We start from the raw sequence: 21,558 nt of genomic DNA, 5'->3' as shown, positions 1-21,558 counted from the left end.
TGCCAGCAGATGCAGTTTATTCACAATGAGAGCTTTGTCGTATTAGCAAGTTTGTTGAGCTGTTTCTTCTACTGACAGGGAAGTCAGGAGTTGACTAGATCAAAGACACTGTCTTTACGACAGCAACAAAGAATAGTGAGAATGTCATGAGTTTGAACACCTGGTAAGTCTTTCACCTGCCTGCCCTCCCTGCTTTACTGCCCCTGGGTTCTGTATAGTCTCTGGTGTACCTGGTGAGAAGGACAGCCACATCATGATGAACAGGATTGAGGTCACTCTTGGGATTGATACTCTTCTGCCACTTGCAGAAGCTAGACAGTGTCTTCTCTGCATGATGAACTATTTTCAGTCCTTGCTGGAGAAAGAAGAGGAAGAGATTAGCATGGGTGAGCTCACTGTGGTCAGGGACCATTGCATTAGGCATTCATCTCCAGAGGCGTCCAAGTTGGATGAATTCAGGGTGGGTGCATCAGACATTTGGCAGTCATGTGTCAGAGGCCAACTGACTGCTCTTTACTAATCTTCTGCCTTAAACACTCCCACTCTAATGACCTCCACTAGAAGAACCTGAAGGAGAAAACTCCAAGACAGAAATTATCACTGGGATAAGCAACCCTTGAAGAAAATTTTAAAATATATTAGCAATAAACAAAAGCTATTTGAAGGTCTATTGCTGTGTCTCTCTGCATCCTAAGCCAATGCAATATCAAAGAGGCATTCTTATTTCTAATGCAAAATAAGCAGATTGTCAACAAAAGTTTTTTCTTCTCATGAGATATCCTGCAAGGCTAGGGTTGCACTGGATGTTTTCTAACCCTTGAATTTTATCTTGGTTTGACACTCAAGGGTGAAGGACAGTGGATGACAGAATCTCTCCTGGCTGCTGACCAGTTAGAATTGGTCACCTGACAACAAGTAGGATGCTGTAGCAGATGCCCCCAGCCTGCAGTTCCAAGGGCTTCTGAGGCCCATGCCAGCCCTGTGGCATCTGCCTGGCTGGTAGCTACTTTTGGGGCTAGGAGGGAAGGGATTACTCCAAATTATCTAAATGAACACTTGTTGAATGGGGAGAAGAAGAAAGAGATAATCAGCCCTTTAGGGGCTCTGGTTTAATTTGAATTTCTAAAGGAGAAATTACTTTCCCTTGCCTCATTTCTTCAGGGCCTCCACATAGAGCCATCCCTGGTACAGGATGGATTCCACCAGGAGGATGATTAACCTCCACTGGTTAATCTGAGCCTTGCTCTGGGCTCGGTCCAAGAACTTCAGGACAGTCTTTGCATCAAATTATGGGCTTGCTTCTCTACCATTCTGTATTTTACTGAGGCCCACACCCAAATCATAAAAGGCCTGAGGGGCTTCAGTTATGTGTCAGAGGCATTTTCAGGTCTCTTCATCATAAGTAACTATTATAGACCAGTTTCCTTTTGTGAAAACACCAAAAGGTGGCTTATCATGTGTTCAAAGTCACTGAGCTGCTCAGCATAAAGAATTTAGATGGAAGAAATCGTCTTCATTATTTTAATAATCTTCATTGTTACATCATCCAGCAGCATGATATATGGTAGAGGAATTCTGGGGGACGAGCTGGGAATGAGGGAGTCAGCCTCCAATTCAACCAGCCAAGCTGCTGCTAGATTAACAGTCCTCCCCAGATGGGAGCAAACGTGCCCACCGATCATAAAAAACTGGCCAGGTGGCATGAATCAGGAATAAAGGGAAGGGAAAAGAGAAAAGGAAAGAAAAAAAGGAGGGAAGAAGGAAAGGGAGGAGAGAAAGGAAGGAAACATTTCTTTTGTTTTTTTTTTCCAGAAAACTATAGTATCCTCTTTTTATTATTTAAGTATTATTCAATGATATCATAAAGCTGGTTGAAAGTGAGGTAAATTATACAAGATTTGAAACAGACAATTGTAGAAGTAAAAGGACAGTAGATATAAACAGTACTGAGAATGATGCCTAGCACATAGTAGGTGACAACTAAATATTTGATAGATTATTAAATAAATGCGCAATGGCCTGTGTATTAAACTATTGCTTTTAAGTATATGAACATTTACTATAGTATTAACATTTTATTGTTCATTGACCAAATGTCAATGTCTTGAAATTTCTTATTTAAGTTAAACACCTGAAAAATCATTCATTCTGAAGAAACATGCGGAGAAAAAAAATCCAGCATTTGAATCCATATACTAATCATGCTAATTTTTATAAATAATATTAAAAATATTCCCAGTAGCTTATTTCATTTTATATAAGATTTTGAACAAATAATCATGAGGAAATTCTTCAAAAATATTAATTATTCCCTGTTTTATAGAGAGGATATTCATGAGGTCAGAGAAACGCTTTCCTTTTTTCAAAATGCTTGGTAGTTTTTAAAAATTAAAAAATTATTTTAGAAAAAACTCTCTTCAATGGGAAACATTTCTTGATCATTTACTATGTGCCAGATACTTTTACATACGCTGTCTCTTTTAATTGCATCTACTCAGTATTATTTGTAAAGAAGGCATTGTCATTTTTACTTTATAACAAGGGAAATTAAACCTCAGAGAAGTGAAGAACTAGATTAAGGTCACTTAGCTCAGATATTGAGTCAAAGAATATCAGAAAGGTTCCTAGATAAAACTTGGAGTTGCAGTTGGTCACCAACCTCACTGGGAGGGTGCCTCAGTTCCAGCTCCTTCAGACAGGAAGGCATATTATCACATAAATCATCAACTATGATCAGATATTTTTTTGGTCTGTTTTTAACCCTACATTTCTTTGTTGTGTTTTGGGAGAGGTCTTTTAGAGAACACTCATTAACTTAACATTACCGTTTACAGTTACCAATAGTATTACCACTTACAATTGTTACAAAAAGTGAAATACTTAGGTATAAATTAACAAAACATATACAGGATCTGTATCCTGAAAATTATAAAATGCTGCTTAAAGAAGTCAACGGCCTAAATCAATAGAGAAACATACTGTGTTAATGGATTTGAAGATTCAACATAATAAAGACATCATCTATTTTCCCAAGCTATGAATGTATAGCTTTATTGCAATTCTAATCAAAATCTCAGCAAGTCTGTTGTAGACACACACACAAGCTCATTCTAAAATTCATGTCAAGTTTATTTAAAAAGTTCCAGGCTTCAGATTAGCTAAAGAAATTCTGAAAAAAAAAAAAAAATAAAGTGGAATGAATCACTTCACCTCATATTAAGGCTCACTATATAGCTCTAATAGCCAAGACAGTGTGATATCGGTGCACGGATAGTCACATCGATCAATAAGACAGACAGGGGACCCCAAAAGTAGCCCACCTAGACATGCCCAACTGATTTTTGACAAAGGCAAAAAAGCAATTCACTGAAGGAAAGATAGCCTTTTCAATAAATTATGCTGGATAGCAAGAAAACAAATAATCCAATTGAAAAATGGGCAAAGGACCCAAATAGGTATTTCTCAAAAGAAGACATACAAATGGTCAACAGATTATATATATATATATATAAATTCAACATCACTTAATATCAAGGAAATGCAAATTAAAACTATAATATGATATAGTCTCATACCTGTTAAAACGGCTATTATCAAAAAGATGAAAGATACGATTTCGAGAGGTTGTGGAGGAAAGGGAACCATTGTACACTGTTGGTGGAAATGTAAATTAGTAGCCATTATGGAAAACAGCTTGGAGGTTTCCCAAAAAATTACAAATAGAACCACCATATGATCCCACAGTCCCATGGGGTATATATCCTAAGGATATACAATCAGTATGTCAAAGAGATATCTGCTATGTTCACTGCAGTATTACTCATAATAGCAAGATACAGAATCAACCTAGGTGCACATGGACTGACGAATGGATAAAGAAACTGTAAGATATACATATCATATATATTCCATTATATGTATATAGTGGAATACTATTCCACCTTAAAAGAGAAGGAAATACTGCCATTTGTGACAAACATGTCACTCTGAAGACATAAGTGAAACAAACCAGGCACAGGAAGACAAATACCACATGATCTCACTTATGTGGGATCTAAAAAAATTAAACTCAGAAGCAGAGATCAGGGGCTGGGGGAAGAGCTGGGAGAGGTTTGTCAAAGGATTCAAAATTTCAGTTTAGATAGGAGGAATAAGTTCAAGAGATCTATTGTACAACTTAGTGACTGTCGTTAATAACAATGTACTATACTGTATACTTGAAAATTGCTAAGAGTAGATTTTTAAGTAGTCTCATCATAAAAAAGCAAGCATACACGGTAATGTATGCGTTAATTAGCCTGATTTAGCCATTCCACAATGTACACATATTTCAAAACATGTTGTACACCAAAAATAAATACAATTTTTGTCAATTAAAAAGTAAATTTAAAATGTACAAGAGAGAAAGAGAGAAATCAAGAAGAGGGGCCTAAACGGAAGCCAAAGCCATGGGCAACAGCCAAGAATTACACCAAATGTGAGAGAAAGACATTAGGTGGAAACCATGGATGTTGTGCCAAACCTCTATTAACCTCAATAGGGAAGACACCAGGTTCAAGAGGCTGCAGAAGAGACCCAAGGGCAGCAAATGAGATGCCATGTCTTATTAGGGGCTTACGTGACAGGGAGAGAGTCCAGTGGCGGGCTGGACAATACACCTGCCATCCCACCATCGATCCCTCTGCCTCCCATAAAGATTTATGGGGATCACATCTCTCAGCGGGGAGATGAAACAGGAACATAAGGTCTAGAGGCAGGGAAAACATAAGGCCCATTCACACTTCGGCTATCACAGGAAATATCCTCTCCCATATCACAGGAAATATCCTCTCCCAGGGCATATCCCATAAATGACTTTGTAACTTTACTTCATCCTCTCCATTTACAAAGGGTGTACACCAAGTAACAAATGGAATCCTCTATGGGGTATTTAAACTCCCCAACATTCTGTAACGGGGCCTTTGAGTCTCTAAGCTCAGTCCTGCTCCCACACTGTGGAGTGTACTTTCATTTTCAATAAAACCCTTCATTCCTTCCTTGCTTTGTTTGTGTGTTTTGTCCAATTTTTTGTTTAAGACGCCAAGAACCTGGACACCCTCCACCGTTAACATACACAGTCCAGTGGCGCAGAGCTGGCCAGAAAAACTACAACCACCTGCCGACATCATGTAGTCTATATAGTATTTTCACTTAATAACCTCCTGCTAATAACCTCCACCTGGCAACCTTCATTTACTCCAAAACTCAGGGCCTCAATCCCCTGTACGGCCTGTGTTCCACAGGATGGGGGAGAGGCTCCGGTGTTTATCATAGATAAGGAACAAATCTCTGGGGTGACTCCTCTCGATTCCCTAGCTTGTAACACACATTCACATGTATCTTCCATACAGGGTCTTATTTATTTATTTATTTATTATTTATTTATTTTTTATTGAGACGGAGTCTCACTCTGTTACCAGGCTGGAGTGCAGTGGCGTGATCTCACATCACTGCAACCTCCACATCCCAGGTTCAAGGGATTCTCCTGCGTCAGCCTCCTCAGTAGCTGAGACTACAGGTGCACGCCACCATGCCCGGCTAATTTTTGTATATTTAGTAGACTCAGGGTTTCACTATGTTGGCCAGGATGGTCTTGATCTCTTGACCATGTGATCTGCCTGCCTTGGCCTCTCAAAGTGGTGGGAATACAGGCGTGAGCCACTGCGCCCGGCCACTATACAGGGTCTTTTTAAGGGTATGCTTAAATTATTGCTATTAGGTGTGTTTATACCAGATTAATCAGTTTTTTTATATATGTGAGTCCCAATGAGGTTCTACATAATAATAAATCCACATTTCATGCTTAGCACGTTATGGCCTATCAATTACTTCCATACTTTATCTTATTTGATTTTGTGAAAAACTGTGTGAAATATTAATAGTTAGGAGAGTGATGATTAACCCTGTCTACTGATAAGAGGAAAGTTTACTTTAGTAATTAGAATTGATCACTAATGGTTCGCAAGTGGTAAAGCCACAAATAGCACATAAAGCTTAAGAGTTACCACTTACTGAAACCCCGTCTTTACTAAAAATACCCAAATTAGCTGGTGCACACCTGTAATCCCAGCTACTTGGGAGGCTGAGGCAGGATAACTGCTTGAACCCAAGAAGCAGAGGTTGCAGTGAGCCAAGATTGCATCACTGCACTCCGGCCTGGGCAACAGAGTGAGACTCTGTCTCAAAAAAAAAAAAAAGATTTCTCACTTACCAAGACTCACACTTGAAAGAGTAAATATACAACCTCATTAATAAGAATAATTCTGTATGGTTGCAATTGGTTACACCATTGGTTGTATCTGTAGCATTTTTGGCATATTTGCATTTTCCCTAGGTCCTCCATTATTTTATATGCACCTCAAAGACTGTATTTTCTCTATAACTCTCTACTTTGCTATGGTGGATGGGAAGATATTGAAGCCCTGCTGATGATTAAATAACCTGAAAACTTACCAAACTCTGTTTAGAGCCCCAATAATGCCTAGTATGGTTCTAAAACACCTTATGAATGATAGCACTCATTAAATCAAAGACTTCTAAAGATAACTGGATAATTAAATATCTATGTATGTTCTATCTTCTAAAAATAATTAGATAACTAAGGATCTCCTCAGTTCTCAGCCACATTCTCCTGACAGCTGTCATTTGAACTGGAGTGGAACTTGGTACCATTTAAAAAGTCATTCTCTATTACTTAGGCTGCCAGAGGCAAGATAGGGAAGCCCAAAGGCAACAGTTTTGGGAAAAAAAAAAAAAAAGAAAGTTAAAAAAAAAAAATTCCCGAGCTCCTTTGACAGACTTTTGTCAATTAACTTCACCATACTACTACACCTGCTTCCAGTATCTTCCTAGCATTTGTTTGAATGTGTGCAAGATGCTAGGAAGCAAACCTGACAAATTCTCACCCCAGGCAATAAGAAATAAATGACACAGATACTCCTTGAGTTACAAATGAGTTACGTCCTAATAAACCTGTCATCAACTGAAAATATCATAAGTCCAAAACCCAATGAATACGCCTAACCTACCGAATATTGTAACTTAGCATAGCCTACATTAAATGTGTTCAGAACACTTACATTAGCCTACAATTGGAAAAAAATCATCTCATACAAAGCCTATTTTTCAATAAAGTGTTGAATATCTCATGCAATTTACTGAATATTGTACTAAAAGTGAAAAGATCACATGGGCACTCGAAGTATGATTTCTACTGAATGTATATAATTTTCTCAAGTCAAAAAATCATAAATGGAACCACTGTAAGGGGACACCTGTATTTGTGTTTTGATATTTAGTGCTCCTGGCATCTATTTTTGCCCAGGGATCTGTTCCTTGATGACTGATCTACTGATTGACATTACAGTTACATCTGCCTTGGAGGATTTTTTTTTTTTTTTATGAGGCAGGGTCACCCAGGCTGGAGCGCAGTAGCACAGTCCTCCAGGGTTTAAGCAATTCTTGTGCCTCAGCTTCCTGAGTAGCTGGGACTATAGGCCTGCACCACCACACCTGGCTACTTCTTCTATTTTTTGATAGAGATGGGGTTTCATCATGTTGGCCAGACTGATCTCAAACTCCTGACCTCAAGTGATCCGCCTGCCTTGGCCTCCCAAAGGGTTGGGATTACAGGTGTGAGCCACCACACCCGGCCTCTGGAGGATTCTAATCAGATAGTTAGATGATTTGTTCCTCCCTCTTACCCTGCAAATCAGTCACCATCTATCAGACCTGTAACTTTCCCACTGGTAACACAAGTTCAGGGCAAATATCTTGATTCCATAGCAACTCAAGTTCTCAATTTCTTTGTTTTTTTGGGAGAAACTGCAGACAGCAAGCAGAGTCAACCCAAAATAAAAGGTGTTCAGACTAAAACAATAATGAAACATGCATTTTAATAAAGAGATGTAAAGTAAACAAAAATGGGGCTTTGCATTCATTTGAAAATAGAAAAACAATGGTCTGAATGTAATCAATACAATTAGTTGGTGGACAATTGTTCGAAATTTTATTCGAAACTTTTGAATAAAATTGAACATGTCTATGTTCAGCAAATCATAATTCTTTACAGTCCTCCCTGGATTATTATGGTTATTTCTAAAGCTCTTTTCCATAAAAAAAGAATACTCTTTCTCCAGTCTTTCTCCTGTTTTCTACCACAGTCTTTTGTTTGTTGCAGTGATATCATCCAGGTCCTTGAAACTTTTGACAACGTTTCACGTTGCCCATGAGGATGTTGCCCATGGGGATGGGGAAGCTCTTACCCAAGCCATACTCAAGCTGTGAAACGTTCCACAGTGAATCCTGTACCAACAGGTAAAGTCCAGGCATCACGTAGGATATGTTATTAGTTCTACTGTGTGTGTTTATTGTGTGAATAGTATGACCTGGGAATAATTCCATTCGCTTTTGGAATACATCACTATATTTGCACTCTATAATGTAGTAGATCTGTTAAACTTTTACTTAAATTAATATTACGCTTATTCTGCACTTCTTGAATATATGAGTTGAAGGCCAGAAGGTATAGTATTAAAAGAAAGGCAAAAGTCTTAGATTAAGAAATTCGTAGTGAAAAATTCAAATCCAGATTATAAAGCATTATTTGCACTTGGGAAAAATAAATATATAGTGCTGGAGCAACTAGATATCCATAGGCCAAAACAAATAAACAAAAGAGAGAGAGAGAGAAGAATTTCAATCGAAACCTCACAGCTGGTACAAAAATCTTGGTAAGGTCATAGACTTAAATATAAAATGTGAAACTGTGAAACTTCTAGGAAAAAGAAAACATAGGAAATCTTAGGAACCTAGGGATAGGCAAAGAATTTATAGACTTGACACTAATAACACAATTAATAAAAGGAACACTGATAAATTGGATCACATCAAAATTTAAGCACTTTTGCTTTGAAAGAAACCTTATGAAGAGGATAAAAAGATGAGCTACAGTGTGGGAGAAAATACTTGTAAACCATATATTTGACAAAGGACTTACATTTAAAATATGTAAAGAGCTCTCAAAACTCAACAATAAAAAAATAAGAAAATAGGCAAATATCGTAAAGAGACACATCACTAAAGAGGTTACACAAATAGCAAATAAGCACATAAAAAGATATTCAACATTACTAGCTATCAGGGAATTGCAAGTTAAAACCACAGTGATGTATTACTCACATTTACCAGAATGGGTAAAATAAAAAATCATGACAACACCCAAATGCTGGTGAGGATGTGGTAAAACTGAATCATTCATGGCTGGTGAGAGTGGAAAATGGTACAGTCATTATGGAAAAACAGTTTGGTAGTTTCTTAAAAATACTACATAGGTGGCCAGTCACAGTGTCTTACGCCTATAATCCCAGCACTCTGGGAGGCTGAGGTGTGCAGATCACTTGAGGATAGGAGTTTGAGACCAGCCTGGCCAACATGGTGAAACCCCTTCCCTACTAAAAGTACAAAAATTAGGCCGGTATGGTGGCGGGTGTCTGTAATCCCAGCTACTCAGGAGGCTGAGGCAGGAGAATTGCTTGCACCCGGGAGGCAGAGATTGCAGTGAGCCGAGATCGCGCCACTGCATTCCAGCCTGGTAACAAGAGCGAGACTCCATCTCAAAAAACAAACAAACAAACAAAAGCCTACATAGGCAGTGACCCTATAACCTAGCAATTGCATTCCTGTGCCTTTATTCCAGAGAAGTGAAGACTTATGTTCACACAGGAACCTGTAGTTGAACGTCTATAATAGTTTTATTCATAATAGCTAAAACCTGGAAACAACCCAAATGTCCCTCAGTAGGTGAATGGTTAAACAAATAGGTACATATCATAGAATACCACTCAGCAAAAAGGGGACAAACTCTTGATACACACAATTTGAATGGATCTTAAGCGAATTATGCTGAATGAAAAAAATCCAGTCTCAAAAGTCACATCTGGTATTATTCCATTTATATGACATTCTTGAAATGACAAAAATCATACAGATATATTATTACAGAGCAGATTAGTGCTTTTCAGGGATCAGGTAGGTAGGGAAGTATAAAAGGTATGAAAGGGTAGCACGAGGGATACTTGTGAGGGAACTGTTCTAATGTTAATTGTGGTGATGGTCACACAAACTTATACGTGTTACAAAAATCGCATAGAACTAAATGTATACACACATGGTCATGCGCATGCACACACCACTGTGTGCATCTGAAGGTAGGTGGAATTGTTGAAATATCACGTTCTGGGTTGTCTTATTGTACTAAGACTACACAAGATGTTACCATTAGGAGCAAATGAATGAAGGGTAAAAGGAATTTCTCTGTACTATTTCTTACAACTGCATGTGAATGTACAATGAACTCAAAACAAACAGAAAAATACAAAAACATCTTAAAAATAACTGGTCTGAACCAAGGCTGGAGGGTTGCAATAGAAGATCTTATAACACTTTCTGGTATGATCCTATGCAGATTACTCACTGATTATATGTGAGAACTCGTACCTTTGAATCGAAGGGAACCTGCAGTCTTTCAGATGAGTTACAGTGGGGAGGAAGAGCCCATGCACTCACACAACCACATACTCACATACCCATAGACACCCACATACTCACAAACACACACATCCACATACACACGCACACACATCCACACACACATCCACATACTCACACATCCACATACTCACATACACACACACACCCACATGCTCACAAACACATATCCACATACATACACACCCCCCACATACATACACACACACCTTCATACTCACATACCCATACACACCCACATACTCATAAACACACACATATCCACATACATACACACACATACATACACACACATCCACATACTCACACAGCCACATACATACACACACACACCCACATGCTCACAAACACATATCCACATACATACACACCCCCCTACATACATACACACACACCCACATACTCACATACCCACACACCCACATGCTCACATGCCCATACACACCCACATACTCACAAACACATATCCACATACATATACACACATCCACATACTCACATACCCACACACCCACATGCTCACATGCCCATACACACCTACATACTCACAAACACATATCCACATACATACACACCCACATACATACACACACATACATACATACACACACATCCACATACTCACATACCCACACACCCACATACACACACCCACATACATAAACACACCCACATACTCACATACACACACGCCCACATACATACACACACTCACATACTCACCCACACACCCACATACTCACATACACACACACTCACACACATACAAACTCACATACTCACATACACACGCACATACTCACATACATACACTCACATACACACACACCCACATACATACACACACCCACATACACACACACTCACACACATACAAACCCACATACTCACATACACACACACACACGTCCACACTCACACATACATACACACACTCCCACATACATACACACATACATCCACATACATACACACATACACACAGATCCACATAATCACATACACACACCCACATACATACACACCCACACATGTATACACACACCCACATACTCACATACACACACCCACATACATACACACAGAGCCACATACATACACATGCATACATACATCCACATACATACACACACACATCCACGCTATTCTACATTCACACACTCACACATGGATACACCCACACTAAAGTTAATTAAGATCCCTAATTAAATAGCCATGAATATAAAAGCTTATTAGAGTTGAAGCAGCTACACAGGCAGAAATAGAGCTCTTGTTCTCCCTTAGCGCACAGAATCCCTGGCAAGGGCACACTGTTGAAAGGGGGATTTTATCAGATCTGAAAAGCTCTTTCAATATTGTCCTTTTATATATTGGCTTGAATCACCGTTTTGAAAATCTTACATTCCAATCTCTGTGTGTCTGTTTGGAAAAAGTGAATATTGACGAAGGTCCAGTCTCCCACATTCCTGAACCAAATTCAGCATCAGCAAGGACCCACCTTCATCATTGTGGAGAAAGTCATCTTCCAGATGTTGCATTCCAAATGCGGCCTCCAGTGTTTTCATCATAATTGAGAGCCCATTTCCCTGAAGGGCTCCAGGAGTTATGCATTTAATAGTCTCATTTAAAGAGTGAGGGACAGTACCTTAGCCAAGTCACAAAGCAGGCATTGGCAGAGCAGGGCTTGGAACACAGGTTTGCAGCTGTGAGTTTAGGACTAGTGGTTTCCAAACTATTGAGGACTTCTCTAAACTCTGCTTTGAATAATTGGAAAGACTTAGCAATTAACCAATGAATGATTATGGCTTATTTCTACTCCTCAACCTCACAATCCTACCCTCAGTGAGGAGACAAACAGAAAAGCAGATAACCTCTTCTTTCGAGATCCTTACCTCTGTCCTTTTCTTACTCTCTGTCCACTTCCCAGGCTCCTCTGTGAGCCCTTCTTCTTCTGCCTTTCCTTTGGTTCATTGCTTAGTTCACTCTCAATCAGTCATAGTTTTGGAAATCACTCCAAAATATGATTGTTGGCTCCCACATCTGTGTCTCATTCCAAATCTCTCCCAGAGTTCAAATTTATGAACCTAAATCTCCTGATGGTCACCTCCACAGGTACTTTCAACTCAGCATCCCCGAAATCCTTTCCTCCCACTTCAACCTGCGATTCCTTCTGTGCCTTCTGTGGTTGCAGGAACCACCATGAGCCCAGTTGCCCAATCTAGAAATGCCAGTGTCTTGTTAGCTCCCTCTCCTCCCATATCCTGCATCCCAATCTGTCATCATGTGCTGCTAATTTTACCTCCTCTACATCTTTGCTACTTACTGTCCTTAGCCCAAACCCTCATTTTATGCTTGGTTTACAATATCATGCCCCTTTTCAAATCCATCCTCCTCACTGTTGCCAGGTGGATCAAATCAAAAGTCTGTCCATATCATGACCCATGGCTCAAGATCCTTCGAAGTCTAGCCTCCAGGAAGCTCTCCCTTCATTTGCAACCTCACAGTTTATGCTCCAGCAACAACTGCTTGTTTCCCTCAGATCCCCCGCATGTACTCCCACACACCTTCCTTTCTTCTATATGTTCCCTCTTCCTAGATTGCCTTTTCTCTTACCCCTTTAACCCATTCAACCTCTACTCATTCTTTAAGATTTAATTTGGGCATTTCCAGGAAGCTTTCCCTGCCCTCTAGTCTGGTTTAGGTTCCTGCCAATATACCTTCTTCAAACTTGGTTCACAGCACTTCCTGTGCTAGGTGGTAATAATCAAATTGTATGCCTGTTTTCCTCTTAGCTCCTCCAGAACAAGAATCGAGGTTTATTCTTCTCCTTGTCTCAGGCATTGAATATATCCTGGTTTACAGCAGGTATACTGACTGACAAAACTGAGGATGCACACCACCCATGAAGGAAAAGAGAAAAAGGAGAGAATATATCCATTAGGCCAGGAAAAGTGAAGACTAGGTGAATGGGAGGTTTTGTGATAAACTAACAAAGAGGCATGTTCTCCTATGGGTCAGGGAAGGGGCAGTAAAGAGGCCAGAAGTTTGAGAATTCAGTAGAAAATCTGCAATAATAATTCCAGTGCCTGTAATAGGAACTGCTAGTAGAAGATTCTACATGAGTGTCTCATGTTTCTGCACATCATCTGAGCAAAGACATAGGTTTTGTTCTGGAGTATTCTTTGAAGGTTGTTGTAAAGGGAACAGCCTTAGAAGATAACATTTTTCCAGGGAAAAGGAAAGATTTACTTTATGTCCATAATAATAAAGGTGATGGCTTCCTCTGGGGCAAAAGTTGAATAAGTTTGCTTACAATCTATTTTAAAGGATTGGGGCTTTCTTATTTTGGGGGTCTTAAGCTGGGATAAAACCCATTGTATGCATAGCATACACTTGGGCTGCCTGCAACACCCCAGTGCAACTTATAGGACAAGAGGGACAGGTGCAAACCGATGCTCATGTCCCATTATGCTGTGAGCAATAAAGTCCTTGGTCTGTGACTCAGAATTTTCATGTCTTCTGCCAGCATTGCATTCATAAAAGCATGGCAGACTAACTTGTTAGCTTGCAAGCAGGGTAAAATCTTAGATTGCTATGGCTTGAATGTCCCCTCGAAAAATCATGTTGAAATTTGATTGCCAATGTAAAGACATTGGGAGGTAGGACCTTTAAGAGGTGATTAAGAGCCCTTGTAAATGGATTAATGGTTATCACGGGATTGAGTTTGTTATTGAAGGGATGAAAAGGATGAGTTCAGTCCTATTTTCTCTCTCTATCTTGGATGCTTGCTTGCCATGTGATGCCTTCCACCATGGAATGACACTCACCAGATGCTGGTGCCATGCTCTTGGACTTCCCAGTCTCCAGAACTATGGGCCAACTAAACTTCTGTTCTTTATAAATGACCTAGTCTGTGCTATTTTGTTATACAGAATGGAGCAGCAGGTGATGGACTAAAACACAGACCCTGCCTAGTTCTTGACAGGAATAAGGAGGATAACAGAGAAAAGGTGATCAAGCAGTAGTGAGAACCACGTTAAGGTTGGACCACCTGAATATATGGACAGGTCTGCATGGTTGTTGAGATTTCTAGCAGCAGGGCTGTTGGGGAAGGAGTAAAAGAGAGGGAAAGACGCTGAATAGTAAAATAAAATCTCAACATAGGATATTCTTCTTATATTCCAGTTTTGCTATAAGAGTAATTCTGGAATAACCTGAGAGATAGTCATTGATGAGGGGAAAAAATGCTAGGGCTTTAAGTGTACTCTCAAAATCTTTCTTGCTTTATTCCCATTCCTATTTAAAGTTCCTCGTGCAGACAAAGCAAGTGCACAATTAACTGGGTTGATCATTACTTACAGCTTGATACTTTGCCCCTGTGTAGAACTTCCATCTGCAATATGTGACATTTAACACAAATTCAGGGACAGTGTCTTTTCTATTAAATGTCACAGAAAGTTGTAATTGAGCACATTTTTTTCAACCTCTTCAGCATCTTAATCTCCAAGTCTCAGAAGGGGTTAAGTCCAAGAAACACTCATTTAATTTACAGAATGCTCTCTATCGCAGGAGCCTTGAGAATAGTAATTAGTTATGGATTAAAATGAGGCAGCCCCAAGCACACAAAAAATGCAACAGGACTTCAGAGAGACTATGATGGCTCACAATAAATGCGAGGGAACTTGTGGTAAACATTTTCCATAAAGCATCCTGGAAACTATTTGAGCATGTCAAAACAAACCCCCATTCACACTATTTTTTCCTCATTTCCTTTGCAAACAAAAATAGATTCCTCTTTTGTTTATTTTTTTTTTCCACTTCATCTTCTCAAGCTAATCCAATTCACTTTCCACTTCCCCTTTTCTATACATTTGTGTACGTGAATTAACGGGACAGGAAGCTGACCTAGGGGAAATCATAAAAAGCTCATAAAATAGCTCCACATGGGAAATAATTTTGCAAGAACATGCTTCTGTTATAAATTGTTCTCTCTCTTTGTAAGCTCTCTCTATAATGAAAAAATATTGTATTGATTTCTTTTGGAATTTCTGATAGCAGTTTTTGACTCAATGCACAATCTGACCATGCTCTGCTAGTCAGACTTACGCTACTGAAAGAAAGAGGATGAGGACAGAAGAGACAAGCTGTAAAAGGTTGAGTCTGAAACTTCTCATGTGTCTAAGGGACAACTTATCTGATTACCAGAGGAAAGAATACTTTTTTTAAGGTTCAAGGCCAGCTTGGGGAACATAGTGAGACCCCATCTTTTTAAAAAAATAGCTAGGCATGTTGGCAAGTGCCTGTATTCCTAGCTACTTGGGAGGCTGGGGTGGGAAGATGGCTTGAGGCCAGTAATTCAAAGATACAGGGAACTATGTGCCACTGTACTCCAGCCTGCTTGACAGAGTAAGACTCTGTTCTGTCTTACACACACACACACACACACACACACACACACACACACAAAGAATAAGTCTAAAATTCTTTGCCAGTATTTTGATATTTACCCTGAAAGAACAATACAGACCCACACATCAGCTGTGGGGAGGGGTAAACCACCAGCCTAAATTTTAAAATCAAGAGGCTTTTAATTCTAGAGTTTCCAAAAAAAAAAAAGTAGACTCAACACTAAACCACTTTCAGTACACCAAGAAGAATTTCTTTGTGAAAGTGGTCGTCTCCTTCCTGCTGCTATCAGCCCTACTGCTGTACCTTCAAGCCAGCCCAACACCATTAGACTCCTCTGCTGGATGGCATAGTCACCTAGGATGGGATTTACTTGGCTTCATCCAGCTCACTCTTATTCCAGTTTTGTCTCTATCTTGTTCTTAAAAGAAGTCTCCAACATCTTATGATCCTGATTTTGTCCTTTAGGTCTTTTATTTTCCTCCAAGGATTTTGAAGTCCTTGTGAAATGAGCATAGTATTAATAAGCTTACAGGGTTTTTGTGGGAGCTAAATGACGATGATGCTGATAAAAAGAATAAGACTGACATTAACAAGTAATACTTACTGAGCAGTTTCTACAAGCCAGATACTATGCTAAGTATTACATGAATGAAGACTTTTGATTCTCATGACAATGCTATGAAATACATATAATTATCACTATTTTACAAAATGAGGAAATGGAGACATGGACAAGTTAAGTAACCTACCAAAATTATATGGCTAGTAAGGAGTGGAACTAATGATAAATCTGGTACTCTCCATGGTGTCAAATTGCTCACAAGATTTGGAGGGAAGAGTCTAATCCCATCCCTAACCCCAGGGCAAGAGGGGAGCGGGGAGGGGGCATCAAACAAATTGGTCTAAAATGGAAAGGGCTTAGAGGTCAAGTTTGAGTCCAAGTCCTAGGAGAAAATTAAAAGGATAGAATTTGGGCCATAAAATGAAAATAAGAGCTCAATTAAGGGATAGACAGGGACATGACAGGAGTGAGAGCAAGCTGGCTCCTATCTGAACCCACTGTCTGTTTTCTTGGCCCATGGTTTCTTAATATGTTTGACATGTCTTTTCAGAACATGGTTTTGTGTACCTCAGTTACCTCAGTTTCCACTGCTTTGAAATATGACTATCTAGCCTATGAGAAAGCCTCCAAATTGTTCCAAAGTGAGTTTTACACCCAGTACTCCAATTTATTCTCAAAATGTGATGAAATCCCATAGTGGTCTTTAGATGGCAGTAACTGACAAACAAGCTGCATCTTTTGTGTATACCCTAACCTCAAAGTCTCTTGAAACTCACCTCAGAAAAATAAAGCCCCAAATAGTGTTACCTATGAGACGTATTTAGAATAAGAAAGACAAGAGTGATAGAAAGTCACTGATAAAAGGAATCTATCTCAGAGACTCAATCTTGGGATTCCCTACCTCACACACTTTCCACAGAGCCTGAGTGATCTCTCTAATTCCATTTGTTGGTTTGGAATAATCTAGAGTATCCCACAGGATTAGATCCAAAGTCCTTATGTGGCCACAAGGCCCACGGCAACTTGGTTGCCATTGGCCCTGGTTCACTGACAGACTGCTGGCCTCATTCGCACACTTTCTCCTATGTAGTATTTGAACAAATATTTACTGAGGGTCTATTATATACCAGTGAGCAACACCAAACTCAACTTCTGCTCTTAAGTCTTACATACTAATTGAGGAAACTGTATCAATCAAATAGATCTAAGATCACAACTGTGAAACATGCTGTGGATGAGAAATGCAGTTTTATGGGAGTCAATAACAGAATCTTACTAGGAAAGGGGGTCAGGAAAGGCTTCCCCATGGAAGTGACACTGGAGTTGTGATCTGAGAGATTAGGTTGTTAACTAAGTGAAGACAAGAAGACAGTCCAGGCAACAACAAGACCAGAGGCAGGCCTTGAAAAACCCTGATGAATAAGACTATTGCTACCTCTCAAGAGCAAAGGCAGGAATAGCGAGAGATGAGAAAGGGAATCAGAAAACCACTGGACTAAACTAAGCCAGGTGTGGCGGTTGCAGAAGGGGTGGCAGGAGGGTGGATATGATCAGATTACCATTTTCAGATTATCCTAACTACATTGAGGAAACAAGATGAAAAGAAATTTAATTGGTTTTGAGTAGACCAGAAAGTGTATACCACTATAGTCCAGAAAAGAGAAAACTGTAGCTTTAATTGAAGTGATATAAATGGTCAATTTATATGGAGATGGTCAGATAAACGGTCAGTACCTGATAACAGACTTGACATGGGAGGGAGAGAAGGAGGTATTATCAGTGCATCCAGATTTCTGGCTTCTGCAACTGAAAGGATAATGTCATGTGCAGACATGAGCAACACGGGACAAACTCAAGTGCGAGTGGAGATGGGCAGGTTTTGATTGGCTGCTTTCTCTCCTGCCTCCAGCACAATCACTTTGTTTCCTTTGTATCACAACAAGACTTCTTAACCTCCCATTGTGTGGTCCAATATCAGTGATATGTCCACTGCCTGTCATATGCATAGTGCTGGCTTAAGAATAAAGCCACTGTCCATGCAGGTCCCTCCACCTGGAATTTCCTTCCTGTGTGAGTCCATTTTCACATTGCTATAAAAGAACTGCCCAAGACTGGGTAATTTATAAGGGAAAGAGGTTTAATTGGCTCACAGTTCAGCATGGCTGGGGAGGCCTCAGGAAACTTACAATCATGGTGGAAGGTGAAGGGGAAGCAAGGTACCTTCTTCACAAGGTGGGAGGAAGGAGAAGTGCCGAGCAGAGGGTGAATAGCTGCTTATTAAACCATCAGATCTCATGAGAACTCACTCACTACCACAAGAACAACAAGGGGGAAACCACCCCCATGATTCAATTAGCCTAACCATATCACTTCCTCACTAGTTAATTCCTTTTTATTTTCTAAAATCCCATCTTAGACATCCAAGTACCCTTTCCTATTGCAGTACTTTTATACTCATGCCAATCTTAACTTGAATTTTCTGTTTGTGCTTTTGTGCAGTAGACTCAAAGTTCCTCAGAATCAGGAAATGGGACTTCTGTTCATATTTGCATCCCTGGTGCTGGCACAGGATTTGACATACGCCTAATGATCCACAACTCTCTTCTCATTATGGATTAAGAAAAATGGGCATGGAGCAATGACGTAACTTCCTTAGAGTTGTTGAACTCAGGTCAACTTGCTCAAAGGAGTCATAGCACTGAATCTCACACTCTGCTTCCTGTGCCTGCCATGGTGACATTAGTTAAGGGCTGGAATCATTGCTGTCTGTTGTTGGGCTGCTTATTAGTCACACATGTGAAGAATGGCTTGAGCCGTTTCCTAGGAGTTAGGAAAATGAGAATTGTGGACTGCAATTCTGCTGTTAACTTGTGAACCCTGTACCAATTAGAGACTCCATAAAAGCTTGAATGAGGATAATATTTGGCAACTGGGAGGTAGAGAGTCATGGCTTCCTGAAGCAAGCCATGTGTGTCTATTTACACTTGCAAAACCAGTTTGGTAGAGAAGAGGAGAAACAATGTGACTGTGATGGAGTCAGGGGGCAGTGGCCAATCAAGCTCCTTCAAACAACTTCACTGGCATCAATATGCCACGGAGATGCCCTGGTGACATTATTTCTCGGGAATGAAAAGATGTGGAGTTTAAAGGGGCCTGATCCGTGGAAGCCACATTATGAAATCCTACCAGTAGTGCTGCTGGGACTACAGAGGGTCAAGATTTTTCCTTCTGTTTTATATGACAGCAATTCAAACCCAAGGATTTTTCCTTCTTACTCCCAGAAGTAGCTTTCTCTTTGTTTTTCTTTTTTTGGTCTGAAAATGCTAAATGTTTCTTCACATTTGTATCTAGGAATGCCTATGTGTTCAACCAGTATGACAAAGAAAATTTTTTCTCCAAAGTATCAAAGCATGCTTTTAAAAAGTCAAAAACACAATTCTCATATAAATATATAATGAGCACATGTTCAAGATATATTTAACTCATTAGCGAGGAGACAGGCAAGATAATTTGGTTCCTTAATGAGGGGATAGGCTAGATGGCAAAGCTGGTTCAAAGGCAGATGCAAAAAATTGATGCAGCTATAGCCAGTGGGGGAGAACTGCTGAATGAGATTGCTAAGTTAGATACAAAATTAGACATCAATTTTTCTTGGTCTGGTTCCACCAACCAATACAACCATCTTCAGAATTATCTTCTCTGCTGGACACAAATCATTTTCACCTCTACTAGGCAAAAACCATTTGTACCCTATCATTTACTACATGTCAACATCTAACTTTACCACATCTGTGCCCCAATCAATGGTAAACAACCAGTTACATTTTCATAGAGGTGTCTTTAAACCTTGAAAGGATATATAGTTTTCATGTTGCCTGTTTTCCAAGTTTTGGATACATTTTCTTAGTAAAAGGCCACAGGAAGGGAAATGACATACCCATTGGTATTCCAAGATACCCAAACTGTGTTTCAGGTGACAGAGGGAGATGGGGTTACAGGGGAAAGGAGAAAAAATGGATCCCCACTCCACAGATTGTTTTAAAAATAAACTTCTAACACACATGATCATGGAGACTTTTCCTGTCAAGAAAACAATAAGCCTTCCCTTGGCATTTTGACTGCAGGTCTCTTGCTGATGGGGAGATGAATGATGCGGTTCTTTACATATCCCAGCTGCTGGTTAAGCTCTATAGATTGCAAGGGCATTTCATCAGTTGGTTGGTCCTACTATTCATTACATTTCACTCATTCATTCATTTGTATCCCAGGCACTGTGTTAGGTGTTGGGGATCTAACAGAAAAGAGACACATGGCTTCCGTCCTCATGGAATTCACATTCTGGTAGAGGTGTGATAGGCAAAAAAAGAGTAAACAAATACACAGAATCATGATGAATTCTGAGACTGCCATCATTCTGTGATGAAAAGCAATAAGAGGGGTCTACTTTGAATGAATTGGTCACTGAGCCCTCTCTGAAGAGGCAGCATTTATGGAGCATTTACGGAGCATGAGGCATGAGGCATGAGAAGGTGCCAGTCATGTGCAGAACCAGGAGAGGGATGTTTCAGGCACTGGGAACCACAAGTGCATAGACAGTGAGTGTGAGAGTAGGAAACAAGGAAGAGAGTAACATAAGCAAAGACCAGAAAGGCAGATGGAGGCAAGATCATGAAAGTCTCCACAGGTCACAGTAAGAAATTTTGAATTTGTTCTAAAAAGAACCAGAAAGCCATTAAAGGGTTTTGTGCAGTGCAGCACCTCAGTTTGTATTTAAAATGATCAACTATGGCTGCATTTAAAATGATCATCCGTGGAGAATGAATTCTGATGCCAAGGCTGAAAATAGGAAGCAACCATTTGGGAGTTCACTGCAGTAGCCTATGCAAGATATGATAAGGCCAAAACAATGTGATGACTGCAGAGATGATGAACAGTAGGTGGTTTTGAGACGTATTTTAGAAGTAAGACCACGGTGGGCCTTGTTACTAGATGTGGAAGAT

General features: G+C 39.8%; 1 protein-coding gene across 1 annotated transcript in view; it reads right to left on the bottom strand.

Moving 5' to 3' along the window:
- ADAMTS12 (ADAM metallopeptidase with thrombospondin type 1 motif 12) overlaps positions 1 to 21,558 on the bottom strand; it is a 373,663-nt gene that overhangs the window by 131,501 nt on the left and 220,604 nt on the right. Inside the window, 1 exon segment of the mRNA XM_017870704.1 lies at positions 231 to 355. Coding sequence (XP_017726193.1) covers positions 231 to 355 — 125 coding nt within the window.

This window comes from Rhinopithecus bieti, unplaced genomic scaffold (assembly GCF_001698545.2).
Source record: "Rhinopithecus bieti isolate Rb0 unplaced genomic scaffold, ASM169854v2 scaffold_5613, whole genome shotgun sequence".
NCBI lineage: Eukaryota > Metazoa > Chordata > Mammalia > Primates > Cercopithecidae > Rhinopithecus > Rhinopithecus bieti.
Note: the sequence above shows the minus strand (reverse complement) of the source record. Positions and strands in the feature narration are given on the sequence as shown.